The following is a 21123-nucleotide window of genomic DNA, read 5'->3' as shown; positions in this document are numbered from 1 at the left end:
TGACTATGCTAATTGTATTTTCAGCTGGAGAGCTCAGCCCAGACTTGAAGTGCAAGTTTCCCCAAGCATGTCATGGAAGGTCCTGGGCCTTCCCAGCATGAGCTACTACTGTCCTAACACCTGCTGTCACCAATGCTTTTATTGAAGTTCATATAGATGTGATTAAGAAATGTTATTCTTTATTATCTGACGTCTTCCCTCATCACCATGTTTATTTGCTTTGCTGTGTAGTATTCAGCTGTATGAATGTTGGATCTTGATAAACCTTAGGTTTTTCCAGACTTTTGACTTTTTTTTAGATTTATTTATTTATTATGTATGCAATGTTCTGTCTGCATGTGTCCCTGCAGGCCAGAAGAGGGTACCAGATCTCATTATAGATGGTTGTGAGCCACCATGTGGTTGCTGGGAATTGAACTCAGGACCTCTGGAAGAGCAGCCAGTGCTCTTAACCTCTGAGCCATCTCTCCAGCCCCCAGACTTTTGACTTTTATGAGTAAAGCAATGAACACTTTTTACACAGAACTTGTACCAGTCCTCTCAACTTAGTTATTCCCAAGGGTAGAGCTATGGGACATAGAGTTGTAGATGTTCCCCTGCCCCAAGACTCTTCCTTGGGCCACATATGAATTCCAGTGGCTACACATCCACGTCACAGCGGCATATTGCTCACCCTTCCAGCCAGTCTTGTGGGAGATGGCTCATGCTCTGTAGCCCTGCAGCAGATGAATGACTGTAGATGAGTTCATGGGAAAAACTTGAGCAACCTATGTGCCCATTCACCCAGGGGCTATTTGGTTTTCTGTGTTGCTTGTAATTCTTCATAAATTCTCACATGACTCATCTGTTGCAGGACAGAAACACTTTCCCATCTGTTGTTTGCCTTTACCCTCTTAGTGTTTCTGGACATAGTACACATGCTCGTAATTTTAATGAAATACGTTATTATTTTTCTATCAGTGATGTTTGCAATATGAGAAATCTTTCCCTGTATTTTTTTTCATTTCTGTCAATGCTATTGTGTCATGAACTTGATTCTGTTTACCCACCAAATGTGGCATCACTACCTTCTTTCCTTGTTGCCATGTATGTATCTAATCAACCGCTTCTCACCACTGTGTTCTACAATGCTCTTTTCACACCAAACATGCAGTTTCCGTTATGACTTTGCCTCCACAGCCAGTGTCCTGTTTTGAATCTACTGTACGGGTGGCAAGAGGATGCTCAGCCCAGCCAACCCAAAAGCATTTGAAGACCTTCATTTCTACAATTGATGACATCCTGGTACAGCCCAGGCTCTCACCACCTACCTCACCCTTCGCAGTGTTTCTCTTCAGTGTACCTAACTCTAGGCAGAGCACTTTGAACCCATGTAAGAAGCCAGGAGACTGGCTTCCAGCCATTGGCCAGCACCAAAGACACCAGAATGCCCACACCTTGGAGGTTACACTTAGCAGGACTAGCTTGTCCCTGGAGCTCCAGTGGCTATATCCCTAAGGCCTAGCTAAAGAAGAAGGCTAATGTATACACTGTGAGCACCCTTATGAGGTGAGTGTCAGGCAGCTGTCCTTCCCTACCATGTTTCCATTCTAGCAGACCCTAGATTTTCTGGAATTGCCTGTGTGGCTACATTCTTTTTTGGGGGGGTGGCCCCAGCCCCATCCAGGAGGGAACTGTGATGGCTCTAACCTAGACATAGTGTCCTATTCTATGCCTAGCTCCAGCCATAAAGGAGTGGAGAATGCTGTCTAGCCAAAGACAAGCAAACAAAAGTCTGCTGGAAAGTTTTGGCAGTATTTTTTAACCAAGCACAAGAGATCTACAGAAAAATTAGTCACTCTCCTCCATCAAGAATATATCATGTGTGCAGTGCCTAGAACAATGGCAACATCTAGACAATTCAAAATTCAGAGAATGACAGTGCAAAGAACTTGGATCCTTGGTAACATAGTTGACCTGCATTAACCAGTTCTGAGACCATCTGCCTCTAGCCTTCTGGCAAGATATTGAATTTTCATTATTTCAGTAACCTTAGCCATGATGTTTTATCACAACTGTTGTGATGTTTTATCACAACAGAAAAGTCGCTAATGCTGTGCATATATATATATATATATATATATATATATATATATATATATCCATGTATGTGATGACTGATCAGATCATCAGATTTCAAATTTCAAATTCCTGACTAGGGACATTGAACTAGTAAAACCACTGCAAATACACACAAATTGGTAAAGAAAAGTTACCTCTACAGAAGAGGTGAGCACAAAGCCCTGGCTCTAACCAACAAGCTGTTTGCTATTGGCACCTGCTGAGATAAGGAAACCAGTTTTCTCCAATGGGATGTTACTAAGCATATTGACCATACTCCAGGGCAGGCCCTGTGCCCAGGAATGGTTATCTAGTCAATACCGAATGGATTCCATGGAGAGAGAGAGAGAGAGAGAGTGTGTGTGTGTGTGTGTGTGTGTGTGTGTGTGTGTGTGTGTGTGTGTGTGTGTGTGTTTCTCGTTTTGTTTTTGGTAACTTTTTGTCTGTGAGCCCCACCTCTCTTTGACATCTTATCGTGAAAGAGGCAGCACAGTTCCTCACCAGGCTCCAGCATCCTGCTTCCGGGCATCCTGACTCCAGGACCATGGACAGAAACCAGAGGCTCCATTTCACATCCGCTGTCACAGTAACAGAAAGCAAACTGCAAGGCCCAGCTTAATGACACTTGACCCAAGTGAGGGGGCCATCCATAGGAGGGGGAGGGTGCCATTGCAGGCAAAGCCCCTGAGGGGGCCACAGACTCCATAGTGGAGGCCCGGAAGCAGAACACACCCAGTGTGCCTAAGCAACGACAGGGACCAGAGCAGGGAGGGAGCCAGGCCCAATGGGCATTGAACCTTGTGACCTGCAGTTAAAAACCTCTTTAAGTCAGGAGGTAGCCACAGGGTCCCCTGAGCAGAGCAAAGACATAGGCCTTACATTTCCAAAGAGTCCCTGAGTTTTTTTAAAATACGGGTTGATGTGGGGTGGGGCCAGGGCTAAGGAGACCAGCTGTCAGACAAGAGCCTTAGGAAGTACAAGGACTTAGTAGGACTACCCAAGCATGGCTGACTGACAGTAGTTCTTGGTGAGGTCAGATGCAAGAAATGCAAAAGAGGTATGAAGTAACCAAAGGACATCTGCTGAAGCTGACAGGGAAGTAATGGGAGGTGCCCTCCCAAGGGCTGAGGCTGCAGGGTGGAAGAACAACTATATTGAAGGACAACTATGTGTCAGATTTCTGCCCAGATTACTGATAAGGATCCCTGCAGATGGGTCCAGGGATGGAAAAGAGCACTAGACTCCAAGGGGTGCTCATGCCAATGAGCCTCCAGAGTAGTACATGAGGGGCAAGCAGAAAAACCTCAAGGTTAGGCCATACAGAATGACTGGTTGTGATTTGTTGGTGAGGGGAACAGAATTTTTCTGAATGTGATGGTTGACGAGATGTCCACTGAGGGCTGAATAGACGAGCAAAGCATACAAACTCATGATGGAGTATTACAGCCTTGAAAAGAAAGTGCTCTGGTACCTATGGCATGTGTAGACTAAGGTCACTATGCTGAGTAAGGTAAGGCAGTGATAAAAGGATAAAAATGACATGATTTACTAAAATGAGGCAGTCAAAATCAGAGGCAGAAAGTAGAGTGGTGACTTATCTAAGGGAGAGGGGGATGTGGAACCTTTGTCTAATAGGTTTTCCTTCAAGCAGGTCAAAACTGGAGTGAGTAGCATTGTTTACCTAGGTGTGTGTGTGTATATGTGTGTGTGTGTGTGTGTGTGTTGTGTGTGTGTGTTTTGTGTGTGTGTGTGTGTGTGTGTGTGCGCGCGCGCGCGCGCACAACATGTAAGGTTAGAGTCCAGGTTGTCAAGTACACTGTTAGATAGGAGGGATGCATACTCCCCAGGCAAGTGAACCTTCAGGTTGCTAAGTTATTCCCTGTGTTTGTCTCCCTCAATTGGCTGGCCCCAAAGCTCCAGGCCTAGAAACATAAGCCATACCACCTCCTTCCCTCTCTCCCTCTCAGCACCCACAGAGCCTAATCCCATAAAGTAGGTTCGCCATGCCCTCCTAGGAATGCTCAGAGGGTTGTGAGGGCCCTTCATCGTCTGCTCCAGCACAACTCTGAACAAACTCAACTACTAGAGTGGGGCATCCTCATTCCATCGAGTCCAGAAGCTGTTCTGTGGACATGGGATGGCCTCTCTGAAGCAGAAGGACATGCTAGCCCAGCTGCTCAGAGCTGGAATCAGGGTAATCCTGCTGAGGTCACCCCACTCCTGCACCAGCCCTTCCTCTGGCAACAAGAAGAGATTAGAGGAGAGGCCAAGGGATTAGAGGGAGGTGCTTGTTCACTGCCTCTCCCTCTGACCACCTGGGGCTGCCCCTCTGCTAGCTGCAGCTGGAGGCAGAGCCTTTTGCTTGGGACTGGCCAGCAGACAGACTGCTTCCATGAGCAGGGGTCCAGGTGGCAGCAAATGCACTCACAGAAGGGGCTCTGCCTCCCCCTTCCCCATCGCCAGTGGAGGAACCATGCCAAGGTGCTCTATTCTGCCCTCCAGCCACAAATGGGACCACTATGGACAGTGGCCAACAGCCTGGACCATCCTGAGGAAAATGCCAGTCATCCTGTGGTTGCTGCTGTTGGACACTTCGCTGCCTACTGTGAGGGGCCAGACCAAAATTCCTCTGGAAACGTGAGCCTCCAGTTTGATCCTACCCTGAAGGCCCTTCTCATAGCTCCCTCCCTCTGACCAACTGTCCTGCCTCTGAGAGACCCTTCCCTTCCTGCCTCCTGTCCTCCTCAGATCCTTGCTGATTTTGGAGTCCACCTGCCCCTACCTTCTGGCTTTGTGTGGTTGATGTCAGGGCTAGATGAGGGTGCAGGCATCCAACAAGGAGGATAACTACAAGAGAGAGTGGGATTGGGCTGCAGTGATTCTTAGAAGTGACTATTGTGGCCCCTGAGGACTCATTGGGTGATCTGTGCTTAGACACCAAGAAATGGCAGAGCTGCTGGAAATGGACAGGCAGGATGGTGCCTACAAACACCAGGGCCCTGTCTAGGAACTCAGTTCGGATGGGTTCCAATGGCCTGGATCTTTGTATACCTCCCTCCTCCTTCAAGGCTTTGATTATACACCCCACCACTGCTGGTGTTTAGAAAAACTTGATCTGATACAATCTCTCTGGGTGTTTGTTCTTTAGTCTGGAACATTCTGGATACTAAAGGGAGCTGAGCATCCTAGACTGACCCTTCACAGTTCACATCTGAGCCTAACTGCTAGGACCTGGATGTCAGGACAGGGGCTCATACAAGCAGTTTTTGTGATTTGGAAAGAGTGGGCTTCCATGACACTGGGTGACCGACCCCTCCTTGCTCTGCTCAGCACTGTACCAGTGCTGCCTTCCCTCAGTGAGGGAGGTAATGCCATCCTCCAAGCAGACAGGACCACAGATGAAAGGGCTGGAATCCAGGCTGCTGAGCCAGCCTGGCTTTTGAGACAGCCCCTGCAGCCTTGCATAAGCTGAGCAGTCTTTATCTCAGAAGGCAATTTCCAAAATGGCAGGAGGCCAAGAGAAGATGGCTGGCATCCAGGGAGGCCGTGCACACAGAAACCTCGAGAGCAGCATGGGATAGCCACCTCCACAAAGCTCTGCTGCTGCTTTCCTGTCCCAGGAAGACAGAGCTCTGCACCCGCTCTCCTCCCTCTCTCCCTCCTTGCAGTCCTCCACCTCTGTCCTGCTGAGCCTCCTGCTCAGCCTTCAGCCGCTTGCTCCTCCACAGCTACAGTATACACAGATGCCAAAAGCCTCCTGGTGACTGATCCTGGAGACTGCGGCCCCCACACCTTGCTGCGTCTGGTGCTCCCCTTTTCTTTTGATACCCCACACCTTGATTCCTAGAGCACAGTGACTGGTTTCCCATGGGCTTCTGGGTGATTTCTCTGCCACCTTCAAGAGAACCTTGCCATCTGCATGTCTCTGAAACATGTCCCACTGCCTGTCATCACCACACACTCACCTTGCCAAGAGTCCATTTGCCCACAATCCTGTTCGTGCCCTAATGGCGCCATCCAGCCTCCTACCTGTCAGACTCCCATGCTCAATGCCTATGCACACTTCTTCCTGAGCGTCACGGGAGCTTGTCACGGGTGCAGGTTTTTCCGGCTCCTAAAGTTATGGAGTGTGCAGCTGACCCAATGACACTCGCTGGCTTTGTGTCAGGAGGCTCACATTCGACATGGCCCAAGCTACATGCATCGCCTTCTTCTCTCCTTGATTCACTCAGGCCACCTTCCTTACATTCTCAGCAATGGTCAACAAGCCAAGCTGGAGGTCTTGAAGTCATTTTCCACTCCTCCAAGCTCTCTACCAAGAATTCTTTTCTGAATCTCCTCACCAGGCTAACCTCCTCCTCCCTGTAGATGCTGAGCTCAGATCCCGCCTCCTCCACTTCTTCCCTCTCCATCATTACCATCCTCCTCCAAAGGAGTACCACTCTCCTCCATGGGAAGGTGTGTCCCTAACAGTGCATGGCTTCTGTGGAGATAGTGTGACATGCAGTCAGTAAGTGCCAGTGCAAATGGATGCTGCTGCCCTTAAAGGAGCCATACTTGCTTTGGCTGCATGGCCCCAACAGGACCTGGGAGTTTACCTTCTAGGGAGGAAGGAGGGGTCAGTGCTCCAACCAGGTTACCTCCTAGCCTGCCTTACTCCAGACAAGCACTTGGAGTCATTCCTCCCTGCCCCCACTGTCTGAGGGTTCAAGAGGTCAGTGTCTTTTGGCCTTGAGTAGACACATAGGAATGGACTCATCATTGAGATGTGCAGATTGGCTTAGGACAGGTTCAGGGCCTTTCCCCTCTGGTCTGGACCTCCAAAGACTCTCCCTCCTCCTTCCTTTCTCACTGAAAGGTCCTTGAGACCATGGGATTAGAATCTACTCTGAGCCCATCAGCTCTGTGGCCCTCTGAAGCCAGGCAGAGTGTGTGTACCACACCCTGGAGCAGCCACAGAGTTTCTCATCCTGGCCAGGCTGCAATTTCGGGGGATAGGAGCTGTCCTAGTTTACTTACTCTCTGTCACTGTAATAAACACCCTGACAAAAACAACTTAAGGTAGAAAAGGGTAGTTCACAATTCCATATTACAGTCCACCATAGCTGGGAAGGAAAGGTATCAGAAACTGAAAACAGCTAATTATAGCACATCCATAGTTAAGAAAAGAGAGAAGTGAATGTAAGCATGCTTCCTTGCTTGTGCATTTGTGCTCTGCTTAATTTCTCTGGTGTTATACAGTTCAGGACTGGCGACTAGAGAATGGTGCCACCCACAGTGGGCTGAATCTTCCAAGATCAATTAATTAAGGCAGTCCCCCAACAGACATACCCTCAGCCCAACCCAATGTAGACAGTCCCTCATTGAGACTTTCTTCCTGGATGGATTTAGGTTGTGTCAAGATGACAAAGCTCACCATCACAGGAATACTGCTCTCTCTCTCTCTCTCTCTCTCTCTCTCTTCTCTCTCTCTCTCTCTCTCTCTCTCTCTCTGTGTGTGTGTGTGTGTGTGTGTGTGTGTGTGTGTGTGTGTGTGTGTGTTCATGCATGTGGATGTCTGTGGGTTACAAGCGTGTCTATGTGTGAGATTGTGAGATGCCTGTTTTGCATGAACATGATTCATCTGTCACCTCTGAGGATCTGACATCCAATCACTATGAGAACATGCATATGATAGGTTTTCCTGTCCTGCAGAGTGAAGCTGTGGGCTGACACCTTCGGCAGGAACCTGTACAACACAGTGACCAGATACTCAGGCTCTCTCTTGCTGCAGAAGGTCAGTGACCTCTCCCAGGGAGCTCCAGCATGGTCAGAGGGCCTTTTCCCACGGAGGGATAGAACTCCCAACATCAGAGCTGTAAAGGGCCCCATAGACCATCACTGTCAATCTTCTCATACTCAGATGGGGCCACAGGAGGTTCCACTCCTAGGTCAAACCAGTGTGGACAGTGAGATTAAGAACATTGTGTCAGTTCAGATCTTGGGAAGCCAAGGACAAGATTAGACCTGCAAGGGGTTTATTGGGTGAGTAGTTGAGGCTTGATGTGGATGTCTGGGAAGGAGCCAGAGAGAAGATCAAAGTATGGAGGTGGGGACAGAAGGGACAGCAGGCAGTCTAGGCATGCCAGCTACAAGCATCAGGTGTCAATTTCCTGCTTCAGGGAGAGAGGTTCCAGTGAACCCCAGAACCTGGCTGTGCCCAGGGCTGCTACATCCCATGCACCCTGGCAAGCTGAGCCCATGCCTGGTTCCCAGAAGAAGTGGACCTGGCAGAAGGGCAACCCTGCTGCCTTTTTAATTAAGTGTCCAAGTGCAGATCCATGCCTGACTGCTCAGCCATCTCACGAGCTGGTGTCTTTTTCTGTGACTTGACTCCCTGGATATGTTCAAGGGGCTTGCCTTCCATTAGTACCATAACCTAAGAAATGATGGCTTTAATTCAAGTTACCACAACCCAAGAGGCATCTTCTCATATTGCAAATGATGGGATTCTCTGCTTTTATGCGGGCCATGAGCACACTGCCCCCTCTCTCATCCATTTTGTGCTGAAGAAAGTGGGAGGGGCCAGGGTGGACCCTAGGGGCTCTCCCAGGCTTAAGACGCCAAGAGCCATCACAGCACCCATTTCTGTTGTGAGCAGCAGCTTGTTTGATTTTCCTGTTTGAAACCTGCAGTCCCAGGTAGGAAGACAAGGGATTGTGGAAGTGTTCTCCAGAGTCTATGTAGTCTACAGCACTGTCAAAAGCTGTAGCTGCATCATATCTTACAGAGGAGGAATCTGAGTTCCTTGCCTAAGATCACAGGGACAGCAGATTACAGGGCTGGTCAGGAGTCATTGGTGACTCGTTGAGGATTGTCCCTGGGCAGACAGGAGTTTGAAGCCACTTCCTAGGCTCCACCAGACTCACCAGCATGGCTCCTGGAACTGCTGCTCTGGGTCCCTCAATAGGATGCAGGCCCAAGATGGGATGTGTTGCTCTTGAGAACTGGGCAAAGGTGACCTGACACTGCGGCTGCTTCTCAGTCTCTGTCATAGTAGGTGTCAGGGAAGTTGTGGACCACAAAGAGTAAGGACAGGGACTACTGGTACTCTGTCTACCCCAGTGTCCAAGGTGCCTGGCTCACTGGCTGTGACTGGTGTCAAGTTTAATTGCTGTCCAAGTGTCCATCAGCTCCCATAGAGGATAAAAACTTCCATGTGTCTGGAGTCCTGAACAGAGAACATTTGAAGACAGGCAGCTTAACACTAAGATTAAGAAGTCACGGGGTGGCTACTGTAGGGGAGCTGGTAAGGGACAAGAATGGTCCTGGTGCACTCAGGTATACTTCTTACCACTTTGCCCTGCCCAGAAGTACAAAGACGCAGAATCCAGTCTGAAGATCCAGGAGGTGGATGGCTTGGAGCTGGTGAAGAAGTTCTCAGAGGACATGGAGACCATGCTTAGGAGAAAAGTCGAGGCTGTTAAGGTACCCCTGCCCATCCCCCAACACCGGCCTAGTGGACCCTTTCAGGGACTCCACTGATTGTAGCTGATCCTCTCTTGGCTGGATGGAGTGCAGAGTGGTTATACTAACCAGTCTAACTACAGGCATGTCATACAAGGAAGGGGACACTGGTGCCCAGCAAGGCTTTGTAGATGTTCAGGGATGAGGTCACCTGAGCACCTCAGAGGAACCATGGAGGGTGGGACCTTGTGGCTGAAAAGGCAAGAGAAGAAAGCAGAGGGTTGAAGAAGGAGGAGAATGGCAGAGAGCTAGGGCTGGGGTGGCAGAGGAGAACTGGTGTAACTCTCCCTTCCCTTCATGCTCCCTCCCTCAGAACCTGGTGGAGGCCGCTGAGGAGGCTGACCTGAATCATGAGTTCAATGCATCTCTGGTGGTGAGTCCTCTTGGGAGTGGATGCAAGGCTGCCTGGCTCTGCCCCACCCCCATGGCAGCTGGAGGGCCAGCTGTGACGGGAGCTGAGAGGCAGCCACTCATCCCATGTCCCAGTGCCAATCTGTGCCCTGGCTTTGTCAGTGAGGTCTTCTCTCCACTTCCTGAGGCTCTCAGAGAAGGTATAGAACAAGCATGTGTGGTGGGCCATCGAGCACTAGGAAGCAGTCTGCTGTCTCTAACTTGTGACTTCCCCACACACACTAAGCCAACTGGAGAATCAAAGCAATGATTGGGCCAATTTGACCCCACCCAGCCAGTGAGCTCTCAGATCCAACTATCTTGATGTTGTGTTGTGACCTCATTGCCCCATCTTTGCCTGAATTTTCCACCAAACCCCGCATAACTGGGCTCCACCAACCCTTTCCACCCAGCCTGGCCTTATGTTCGGTTCCTCTAGCCCTTGTTACTCCCCTCCCTCTCTTCCGCTTTCCTTCTCTCTCTAACTCCCTCTTCTTCCGTGTGACTGGGCTGTCTCTTCTGGACCTGTTCCCCTCTTTTCCCAGTTTAACTACTACAACTCGGTACTAATCAATGAGAAGGACGAGAAGGGCAACTATGTGGAGCTGGGAGCCGAGTTTCTTCTGGAATCGGATGCACACTTCAGCAACCAGAGGGTGAATGTCTCCATGAGCAGTGTGCAGCTGCCTACCAACGTGTACAACAAAGGTGATGTGCCCTCACCATTGGGTTGTCTAGGGGACAGGATGAGGATCCTGGAGGGTTTTAAATATTTTGTGTCCGTTTTTCCAAGAATCCCTACAGGGCATTGGCTCTCTCTCCAACCTCCTTGATAGGATGAGAAAAGAAAGTATTCCATACGTGCATGGAGTATTCTGTTTTCTGTTGCTATGACAAAATGCCCGTAGCTGAATAACATAGGTGAAGTTTCCCTAGCTCAAGGTCTGGGAAGCTGAGTCCAGCCAGCACTGCACTGCTTTGGTGGGGTCTCCGGCTGCGTCCCACTGTAGCAGAGGGTGTCGTGCTGGGGGTCTGTGCAAGGGGGCACAGCCATGCAGGGAAGGAGGAAGCTAGAGAGTGGGAAAGCCAATCTCTCTCTTCCATAGCAACCCTTTCAAGACACCTCAGCAGAGTCCATAGAATTTTTAATAACCCTGCCCTAGGGCAGCACCCACCATGGTTCAGTCACTTCCCCCTATACTCCATCCTTTCTCATTGGACTGTACGGAGCACCGCACACCCAAACACAAACCCTGGGAACACACCCACATACTACATCCAAACCTCAGCCATGGGCTGGGAGAGGTGATGCTTCTGGGTTAGTGTCCATGGGCTGCATTTGAGCCTGACGCAACCCTAAGGGGAGCAGGAGGAACTTACCCACGTCTACATGTGTAGCCTGAGTCACCAGCATCTAATGTCACCCTCCCCCCTGAAGTTCCTTCCGTGATCTCACTTTCAGACCCAGACATTTTAAATGGAGTCTATATGTCCGAGGCCCTGAACCCTGTGTTTGTGGAGAACTTCCAGAGAGACCCTACACTGACCTGGCAGTATTTTGGCAGTTCAACTGGGTTCTTCAGGATCTATCCAGGTGAGGACATTGGGCAGCAGCTCTGTCACCTCTCTTCTCTAAGAATAAAGTATGAAGACATGCCCTAGCATTCAAGGGCCCTCATAGCCAAGGCATTTTCCACCCACACTTGGTCTTCTTAAAGCCTACTGTGACACAGTCAGTAGGAGCTGCTGGGTGAATGCCTGAGTAACTTCACTAAGCATCACAGTAATTGTCACCAACACTGAGTGAGCACCTGTCCTGAAAGTCTGTGGACAATGCCAGGGAGGATCCTGAAATCCCTCACCTTAAGGGATCTCCTGAGCTAGAGAGCAGAGTGCACTGTCCTCATACAGAATGGGGAGAGTTCTCTCAGTCACGCAGAAACAGAAAGGGGGTGAGGAACAGTAAAGGGTTTGCCACACAAGCATGAAGACCTGAGTTCAGATCCCCAAAACCCATGTGAAAAACTGAGCATGGTGCACACCTGTAATCCCAGCACTGCAGGGGTAGAGATGGGGACCCTGGGAAATCACTAGGCACCCACTCTGGTGGAATTGGTGAGCTCTGCAGATTCAAATAATAATGTCTCAGATAATAAGTGGGGGGGAGGGTGCAACAAGAAGACACTGTTGGTCTTTTGCCTCTACAAGTGCACACACTCCTATACACATATGTACACAGCTCTCTCTCTCTTTCTCTCTTTCTCTCTCTCTCTCTCTCTCTCTCTCTCTCTCTCTCTCTCTCTCTCTCTCTCTCTCTCACACACACACACACACACACATACCACATACCTCAAAAAAATGAATAGAAAAAAAAAACACCAGCCAGTTTTTTTGTTTGTTTGTTTTTATTTTTTGTTTTGTTTTGGGTCTTTTCTGGTTTCTTGCCTCTTAGAAAACTTCACCTTCACATCTCATGTTTCTATGTCCAGAATGACTTTCAGGGTCCCGTTTTCTGGGAAGACACTGGAATGATAAAAAATGGTCCTCTCTCTGTCTCCAGACTGGGAAGTCAACTCCTCTCATGGGGTGCAAAGAACAGGTGTGACTCCCATCACTAGCGTAATCCCTGCAGTCTTTGACATATACATGCCCAATTAGCTGTGGGTGTCTCCTTCAGTGCCTAGGTCCCTTAGTCCTCCCTGATACAGAGGCCCTAATGAGCTAGTTCATCTTGTCCTCAGAGTAGAATTCCTGTGAAGAGTTTTCTGGGTCCATTTTTAATGGATTTTTTTGTTCTTCTTGTTGAGCCTCAGGAGTTCTCCGGATATTCTGAGTATTAATTGCCTGTTGGCTTAATGATTTATAAATATTTCCTCCCATTTTGTGGGCTGCCTTTTTAATTTGTTGATGTTGTATTGTAGTCTTTTAATGGATAACATTTAAATTAGCCCACCTTTCTTTCTTCCATCTATGCCTTTGGTGTTATGGCCAAGAAATCGTTGCCAACTCCAATGTCATAGGAATTTTCCACTGTGCTCTAGTAAGAATTTTGCAGTTGTGAGTCGTATGCTTAAGCTTTTGCTCATTTTGAGTTACTTTAGTATACTGTGTTAGTAAGGCTTCAACTTCTTTCTCTCATGTATGGCTACCCACTTTTCTCAACACTGCTTGTTTACAGACTGCCGTTTGCTCTCCAATACACTTGGCATGCCTGTCGGCAGTGATTTGATCATGATATGAGTTTTTTTTTCCCCAGTGTCTCTCATCTAGTCATGGGCCCCTGTGTCCATATGCATGTCAAAACCACACTATTTTCATCACCATAGCTTTGCAGTAAGTGTTAGAATCAGAAGATGTGACTCATTAGAGGGTCACTCACTTTTGCATCATGACAAAACATCCATCCAGACAGCTTATGGGAAGAAAGGTGTATTTTCCATGGCTTCAGAGGGTCTCAGTCCACTAAGGAAGGAAGATACAGCAGTGGCCAAGGCCCCTCACCTTCCAGAAGACCAATGGCAGAAAAAGCATCAGAACTGGAGGCCAGACTATATGACTTTATCTTTATGACTGTGTGCCTGCACAGATGCATGTGCACCGCATGGGTGCAGTGCCCATGGAGGCCAGAAGAGGGCATTGGATTTCTTGGAACTAGAGTTAACAGATGATGGTGGGTGCCAGGAACTGAACTCGGTCTTTTGTAACCACTCTTAACCACTGAGCCATTTCTTCAGACCTCCAAAAGTTTATAGTTTTTAATTATGCAAAGTTGTTATGGAATACTTAACTGTGTAAAGGTGTGTTACATTTGTTTAATGATGTAAGGATGTGTGAACAATTATGAAAAGATGTGTTGCCTGCCTAAGTCATCTGATTGGTCTAATAAAAAGCTGAATAGCCAATAGCTAGGCAGGAGAAGGATAGCTGGTGGGCAGAGAGGGAGGAGAATCTGAGGCTCGAAAAAGAACGAGAGGATAAGGGCCATCAGGTCCTGGGCAAGAAGCTAGTCAGCCAAACACGAGAAGCAGTGAAAATAAGATATACAGAAGGAGGGGGCTGGAGAGATGGCTCAGAGATTAAGAGCACAGGCTGCTCTTCCAGAGGTCCTGAGTTCAATTCCCAGCAACCACATCATCCATCCGTTATGAGATCTGGTGCCCTCTTCTGGTATGCAGATAGATATACATGGAAGTGATTGTTGTATACATAATAAATAAATAAAATCTTTGAAAAAATTTTTAAAAGATATATAGAAGGAAAGAAAAGTAAAAAGCCCCATGGCAAATGGTAGATAAAGAGAAACAGGTTAATTTTATGTTAAAAGAGCTAGCCAGAAATGAACCTAAACTAGGCCGAGCATTCATAACTAATTAAGAAGTCTCCATATCATGATTTGGGACATTGGTGACCTCAAAGAAAAAGCCTGGTACACAACATCTTTTGTGATGTTATTGAAAATTGAATCATTTTGGTAACCTTCTCTTCAGTTTGTTCATAGCAACTGATTTTGCCTGCTATGTTGCTGAATTTGTTTATGAGGCCTAACACCTGCTTTATGGGGCTTCCCACAAATCAGTGTGAGCATTGACATCTCCCTTCTTCCCTTCACCTTTGCCTTTTTTTCTTTTTTCCAGCCTAATTGCTCTGACTAGAACTACTAGTGCTGGTTTAAATGCAGCAAGTTTAAAATGACTCTGTTCTATGACTACTAAGAGCAAGTGCCTTCAACCTTATGCTGTGGATTTTTCCATTTGTGGCTTTTGTTATTTTGGAGTGGATTTCATCTGTTCCTAATTTGTAGAATCTTTTTGTTATGAAAGTGAGTTGGATTTTTTGAACTTTGTTTTCTGCCTCATTTGGAGTCATCATGCTGGTTTTTGCTCTTTCTGTTGGGGTGATGTTTTATGTTGGTCAGTTTTCATGGGTCGGAAATCCTTACATTCTAGGAATAATGTATTGCCCTTTTAATTTGCTACTAGACTTACTTTGCTGGGCTTTGTTGAGGAATTATGCATCAATGTTCTTTGGGGAATATTATGTTTTCTTGTAGCGTCCTCCTGCAGCATCAGGGTAATGCCAGCCTCACGGACTAAGTTAAGAAGTAGTGTCTCCTCTTCAATTTTTCAGAAAATTTTGAGGATTTGTATGAAGTTTTTATGTGTTTGGTACTGTTCATCTGGAAGCCATTGGGATCTGGACTTCACTTTGTTGGGAGAGTTTTTTTATTAATTTATTTTTACATTCCAATCCCAGTTCCCGCTCCCTCCTCTCCTCCCACTCCCCCCCTTATCTGTTCCTCAGAGAGGGTAAGGCCTCTCCTAGGAAGTTTACTAAGTCTATCTCACCATCTTGTTGGGAGATTTTTTATATTTATTTTTTTATTAGTTCAAATTAGGAACAAGCTTGCTTCAAATATCAATCCCTTCTCCCTCTCCCTCTGCTCCCCCCAGCCCTCCACCAGTCCCCCACCTTATCCTCCCCCTCCATTCCCCAGCGAGGGTAGGGCCCTCCACGTGGGCTCCCCAAAGTCCACCACGTCACCTTAGGCCAGGCCTGGACCCTCTCCCATGTGTCTAGGCCGAGAGAGCATCCTTCATGTGGGATGGGCTCTCAAAGTCCCTTCTTACACCAGGGAAAAATACTGCTTCACTACCAGACAGCCCATAGAGTGCCAAGGCCTGCTCATTGACATCCATGTTCAGGGGTCTGGATCATTCCTGTGCTGGCCACCCAGACAGGAGTCTGGGGTCCATGTGCTCCCCCTTGTTCAAGTTAGCTGTTTCTGTGGGATTCACAGGCAATTTGACTTCTTTCCTTCCTAATTCTATCCCTTTTATGCCTTGCTCCTGTCTGATTGCTATAGATAACACCTAAAGCACTATATTGAATAAGAGAGAGGAGAGAGGGCATCCTTGCTTCATTCCTGATTTTAGAGGAAATGCTCTCTCTTTGTATCTGTTTAATATGTTGGTATAGGTTTGTTTTAATCACCTTTATTTTTTGGAGGTCTGTTTCATCTACTCCCTATGTCTCCAGGACTTTCATTTTGAGGACATGTTGAGCTTTGTCAAATGCCTTTGTGGTATCAATTGAGATGATTTTGTGGGTTTTGCCCTTAATTTTGTTTATATAGTATATTATATTTACTGATTTACATGTGTTAAGATAGTCTGGCATCATTTGGGCATGATGTATGATCTTCTTTATGTGTGCCTGAATTTGGTTTCCAAGTATGTTGTTAAGAATTTTTTAGCTGGGCCTGATGGGGCATGCCTTTAATCCTCGCACTTAGGAGGCAGAGGCAGGAGGATTGTAACGGTAACTTTCCACCAGCTGCCTGAGTTCCGCCGCAACATTAGGGACCCCAAATAACACAGAGAGACTTATATTAGGTACAATGCTGCTGGCCAATGACTAGGATTTCTTATTTGCTAGCTCTGTCTTAAGCATCAACCATAACTATAAATCTATATTTTTATAAGGACTTATCTCTCTTCCCAGGATCACATGGAATGCTCCTCTTTACTACATTTCCCAGAATCCTCCTCAACTCCTAGTCCTGCCTAACTTGCTTCCCTATTGGCCAATAGTGCTTTACTTATCAACCAATAAGACAAACATATACACAGAAGGACCTCCCCTCAGAGGATCTCTGTGAGTTCAAGCCCAGCCTCCTCTACATAGGGAGTTCCAGGATAGCCAGGACTACAATTAGAGACCCTATCTCAAAACACCAAAACCAAAACCAAAACAAGAATTTCTGCATCTATGTTCATCAGAAAAATTAGTCTGCAATTATCTTTTCTTCTTCCTTTTTTGCCTTTACCTATTTGGGTACCAAGATAACACTGGCTTTGTAGAACAAGTTTGGTAACATTCCCTCCCTTCTGCTTTGTGGGATAAAATAAGAAGAGTTGGTGGTAAGCCTCGAGCTTTTGATTGAGTCCAGCAGTGAATCCATCTGGTCCTGGGCTCTTCTTTCCAGGATGATGTCTAATTACAGTTTTGATCTCTTTGCCTGTAATGGGGATCTTCAAGCTATTTGTATATTTTGGCTTTAATTTTGGTAGGTCACATGCATTTAGAGATGCATCAATTTCTTCTAGGCTTTCCTGCTTTGGGATTGTAAGTTACCACAGTGTTCTCTTGTCATGTGCTGGATGTATTTTATTGGAGACTGGTATTATAGTGGGAAATTACCAATATGGAGTCAGGTAGAAATATAAGGGTATTTAATAGGGAAAAGCCTTACTTACAGAGCAACCTAGCCAGCCGGCGTGGCAGCAGTCTGTACAGCAAGTACCAAAGTGAAACCAAAAGAGAAAACGCAGTCACACTAGTCAATCTGACCACGCCCTCACAAGCGTGGTCAGGCACACCTGTAGCCAGCCCCTAAGTAGGCGTGGCTACAGCTTCCCCTACATGGTATAGCAACTTTTCCTTTCTAATTTTGTTGACTTGGGTCTTCTCCCTCTTTTTTTTTTGTCAAGTTGGATAATGGATTGCCAATTAGACTAACATTTTCAAAGAACAAACTCTCGGTTCCTTTAGTTACTGTTTTATTTATTTCATCTCTATTATTGTTATTCTTTCTATTTGCTAGTTTTAGAAGTGGCTATTGTTGTTTCACAAGTCTTGAGATGCTCATTAGATTATTTGTGCTCTCTCAAGGCTGTTATGTGTGTCTGTGTCTATGTGTTCGTGTGAATGTAGTCCATATGTACACGGATGCCCATGGTGGCCAAAAGAGAATGCTGGATTCCTTTAAGCTGGATTTATAGGCAATTTTTAATCACATGATATGTGTTACAGATCTGTTTAAATTATTTATCCTACCTGGTTCATTTAGTTGGTCCTAAAATCACCAATTTCTTTTAGATTTTCCATTCAATGTAATAAATGTTTTTAAGGTGTAATAAATTGTTTTCTGAATTTCATTGGTATCTGTCACAATGGCCCCCTTTTTATATCTAACTTTACTAATTTGGGTCTTTTATCTCTTTTTTATTTACATTGGTTAAGGGTTTCTCAATCTTGTTTATCCTTCAAAAAATTTTTTTTTGTTGTGTGGCCTTCCACTGGAGCATAGTCAGCCCACCAGGGGGTACACCCTTAAAGAAAACAGTCTTTCCCTCTCCTGGTAGATACCAGTTGTAGGCAGGTAAAATGGAGGTTTCTCATCCAGCCTGCCAGTTCCCAAATAACCACTCTAAGGCTTGATATTAATTACAAGTGTCTGGCCAATGGCTCAGGCATATTACTAACTAGTTCTCACAATAAATTAACCCATTTCCATTAGTCTATATTTTACCATGAGGCCTGTGGCTTGTTACCCCACATCTTGCTTCTCATGGCATGATTTCATGGCATCTCCCTGACTCCACCTTCTTCCTCTCCACACTTTTGTTTGGACTTCCCACCTGGTTCTATTCTGCCTGGCCATTGGCCAAATTAACATCTTTATTAACCAATGGTAATAAAACATTCACAGCTACAGAAGGGCATCCCACATTAATAGGCAGAGTGTCTCTGTGTCCCAGCAGCCACTTTCCAGTATAAAGATAAATGTTTAGAATGCAATTGAGAATCATGCTGGTTTAATAAAGTGGTGGTAGAAGGTTCTCCTCTGATACCCATGGCCTCACTAGCCTCCAGAAAACCACATAGGTCCCCAGGACCAGACATGATTTGCCCCTATTGAAAGGGTCTTAAGTCCAACTGGACAGCTGCTGGTTACCGCCAAGACATGAGTGCCATTATTGCACCCTTTGGGATATCTTGCCATACTGGCCATTATTATGGATCATGAGCATCACAGCTGGGTAGGATTATTGGTAGCTTCTCTCCCCTGGCATTTTTTAAACTAATCCTCAGGAAGGAGGATTTCAGGTCAGATCCAGCTCAGATCTGATTCGTCTGAATATGATGTCTTCAGCAATAAGGACTATTGGAAAGTAACCAAGGCCAAGAACAATAGCTTATACTGTTTGAGAGTCTCTTAGAACTACTGACCAACAACTTAAAAGGGAGTTTCTCATGCATGGTACTGGGATTTTTGTTATGGCTCATGGGAAAAGCATGGTCAGCCCAAGTGGCATAAATTCATTTACATATATGTGCATGATTTATAAACATGTATATGCACATATATACTTATTATATATTATATGTAACTCTAGGAAAATAAAATATTATAATTCCTTATGGTTTTTTTTAAACATCCTTAGTGTTATCTTCCTCTCTTTCTTTCCTCTCTTTCTATATTGAGAAGTTTGGGGCTATTATTTCTTCAAACAGCCCCTCTTTCTCTTTGTCTCTCTCTTCTTTCTCTGGAACTCCTCTGACGCATTGGTGGTCAGCCCAATGGTATCCCACAGATCCTGTAGAGTTCCTACACTCTTTGCCAAACTTTGTTCTTTATTCCCTCACACTCAATAATCCCCATTGCCCTGCCTCCACTTTCACTGACTATCTTCAGTCTGCCAAAATCTCCATGTGAAACTGTGTAGCCAGTTTTTCATTTTAGTTGTGGCATTGGCAGCTCCAAACTTTCCTTCTTATTTCTGTTTAACTTTTTCTTTGTTGATATGTCCTTTTGTTCATATATTGTTGCTTGACTTTCTTCATACCTTCCCTTGGTCCTTTGGATGTCTTGAAGACTGCTGCAAACCCTTTTTCAGATATATCTGGCATACGGTGCTTTCAAAGGTAGTTTCTCTCAATTCCTTTTGCCCCTCCCTCTTGAATGGGTCATTCTTTCCTATTCCTTTGTATTCCTTCTGTTTTTGTTTTTGTTTTAATTTAAAGATGAGCATTTTAACCTAATACTCTAGCAAATCCAGAAATCAGATTTCTTTCACCATGGTTTCCTATTGTCTTGTCTCTTTTTTTTATTGTTTTAAGCTGTCTCTGTATTGAGAGATCAGTCTGAAGTATAGTTTAAGGCTCAGATCTTTCTGATCACATGTATCGCTTTATAATTCTCTTTATATCTGTAGTTGTTTTTAAAAATGTTCTTCCCTTTAATGCGTGGCTCCAAAAAGAGCAAAATAAATTGATAAGAAGGGAAATAGTTGGTCTTAAAATTCCCTAACAGTAACTTGGGTCAGGAAGAGGGACTCACAGAGAAGTGGGAAGCACAGCAAAGATGGCCAGAGGTTCTCTCCCAAGCATCACATAATAAGATGCAGCAACCAGAGCACGGATCCTCTATTTGTGGAAAGCAGGGTCTTTGGGGTCAAACCTGACTCCTGTAAGCTGTGTGTTAGCTGCTCTAAGAATACATACACAGCTGCCTGCCACAGGGCTGACACGGGAGGTGGGCAGCTACTATGCTAAGAGCTGAAACTGATAGACACTAACTGCAATTTACCATTAGAGAATTCTCCCGAAAGTTGAAAGCCTTTAATAGACTCCAAAGTTCCAAAATAGTGATATCAGATATATTCAAACCATGCAATTATTGTCTAGGTGGGCAGGCCCCCAGTGCCTCCCACTCTGCGATCTTATCTTCAAGAATACTTTCTCTGCTTCACTTGTTTTTAAAATTTATAAAGCTGGCAGAGTATATGTGCTTTGGGGACTTGCTTTTCCATTCAGTTTGATACCACCAGTCTCTCCTCTCTCTCTCTCTCTCTCTCTCTCTCTCTCTCTCTCTCTCTCTCTCTCTCTCGTGTGTGTGTGTGTGTGTGTGTGTGTGTGTGTGTGTGTGTGTGTGTGTGTGTGTGTGTGTGTGTGTTGATGCTGTGAGTGACAAGGAGGATCTCCAGCATGCTAGGCAAGTGTTTTGCCTCTGAACTCTGTCCCCGCCCCATGAATATTCTTAGACATGTTTTGTTTTTAGACACATTTCAGGAGTTTCTCTTGAGTCTGTATCTAGGAATAAATTTTCTAGGTCTTAAGATATCCAGATATTCAATTTGGGCAAGAAAATCACAATTCTTTCCAAAAACACTTGTGTCAGTTATAGTCCCTTAAAGTGAGGAGTAAGATGTTCTACTGATTCACATTTTCTTTAGCTGAGTATTGTTAAGCTTTGAAATTCTCTGTTAGTCTATGATGGTATCTCACTGGGGTCTGAAATCACATTTCCTTGATCTTTCAGTAAGAGTAGCACCCTTCCATTCA

General features: G+C 45.9%; 1 protein-coding gene across 2 annotated transcripts in view; it reads left to right on the top strand.

Moving 5' to 3' along the window:
* Positions 1 to 4573: 4573 nt before the first annotated feature.
* Cacna2d4 (calcium voltage-gated channel auxiliary subunit alpha2delta 4) overlaps positions 4574 to 21123 on the top strand; it is a 102226-nt gene continuing 85676 nt past the window's right edge. For both annotated transcript variants that reach the window (XM_035448927.1, XM_035448926.1), the window contains exons 1-6: positions 4574 to 4737; positions 7795 to 7876; positions 9451 to 9567; positions 9920 to 9979; positions 10542 to 10704; positions 11459 to 11590. In XM_035448927.1, the coding sequence (XP_035304818.1) occupies positions 4574 to 4737; positions 7795 to 7876; positions 9451 to 9567; positions 9920 to 9979; positions 10542 to 10704; positions 11459 to 11590 (718 nt within the window). The remainder of the gene's footprint in view (positions 4738 to 7794; positions 7877 to 9450; positions 9568 to 9919; positions 9980 to 10541; positions 10705 to 11458; positions 11591 to 21123) is intronic.

The sequence above is a fragment of the Cricetulus griseus genome, chromosome 8 (assembly GCF_003668045.3).
Source record: "Cricetulus griseus strain 17A/GY chromosome 8, alternate assembly CriGri-PICRH-1.0, whole genome shotgun sequence".
Taxonomy (NCBI): Eukaryota; Metazoa; Chordata; class Mammalia; order Rodentia; family Cricetidae; genus Cricetulus; species Cricetulus griseus.
This window is presented reverse-complemented; position numbering and strand designations above follow the sequence as displayed.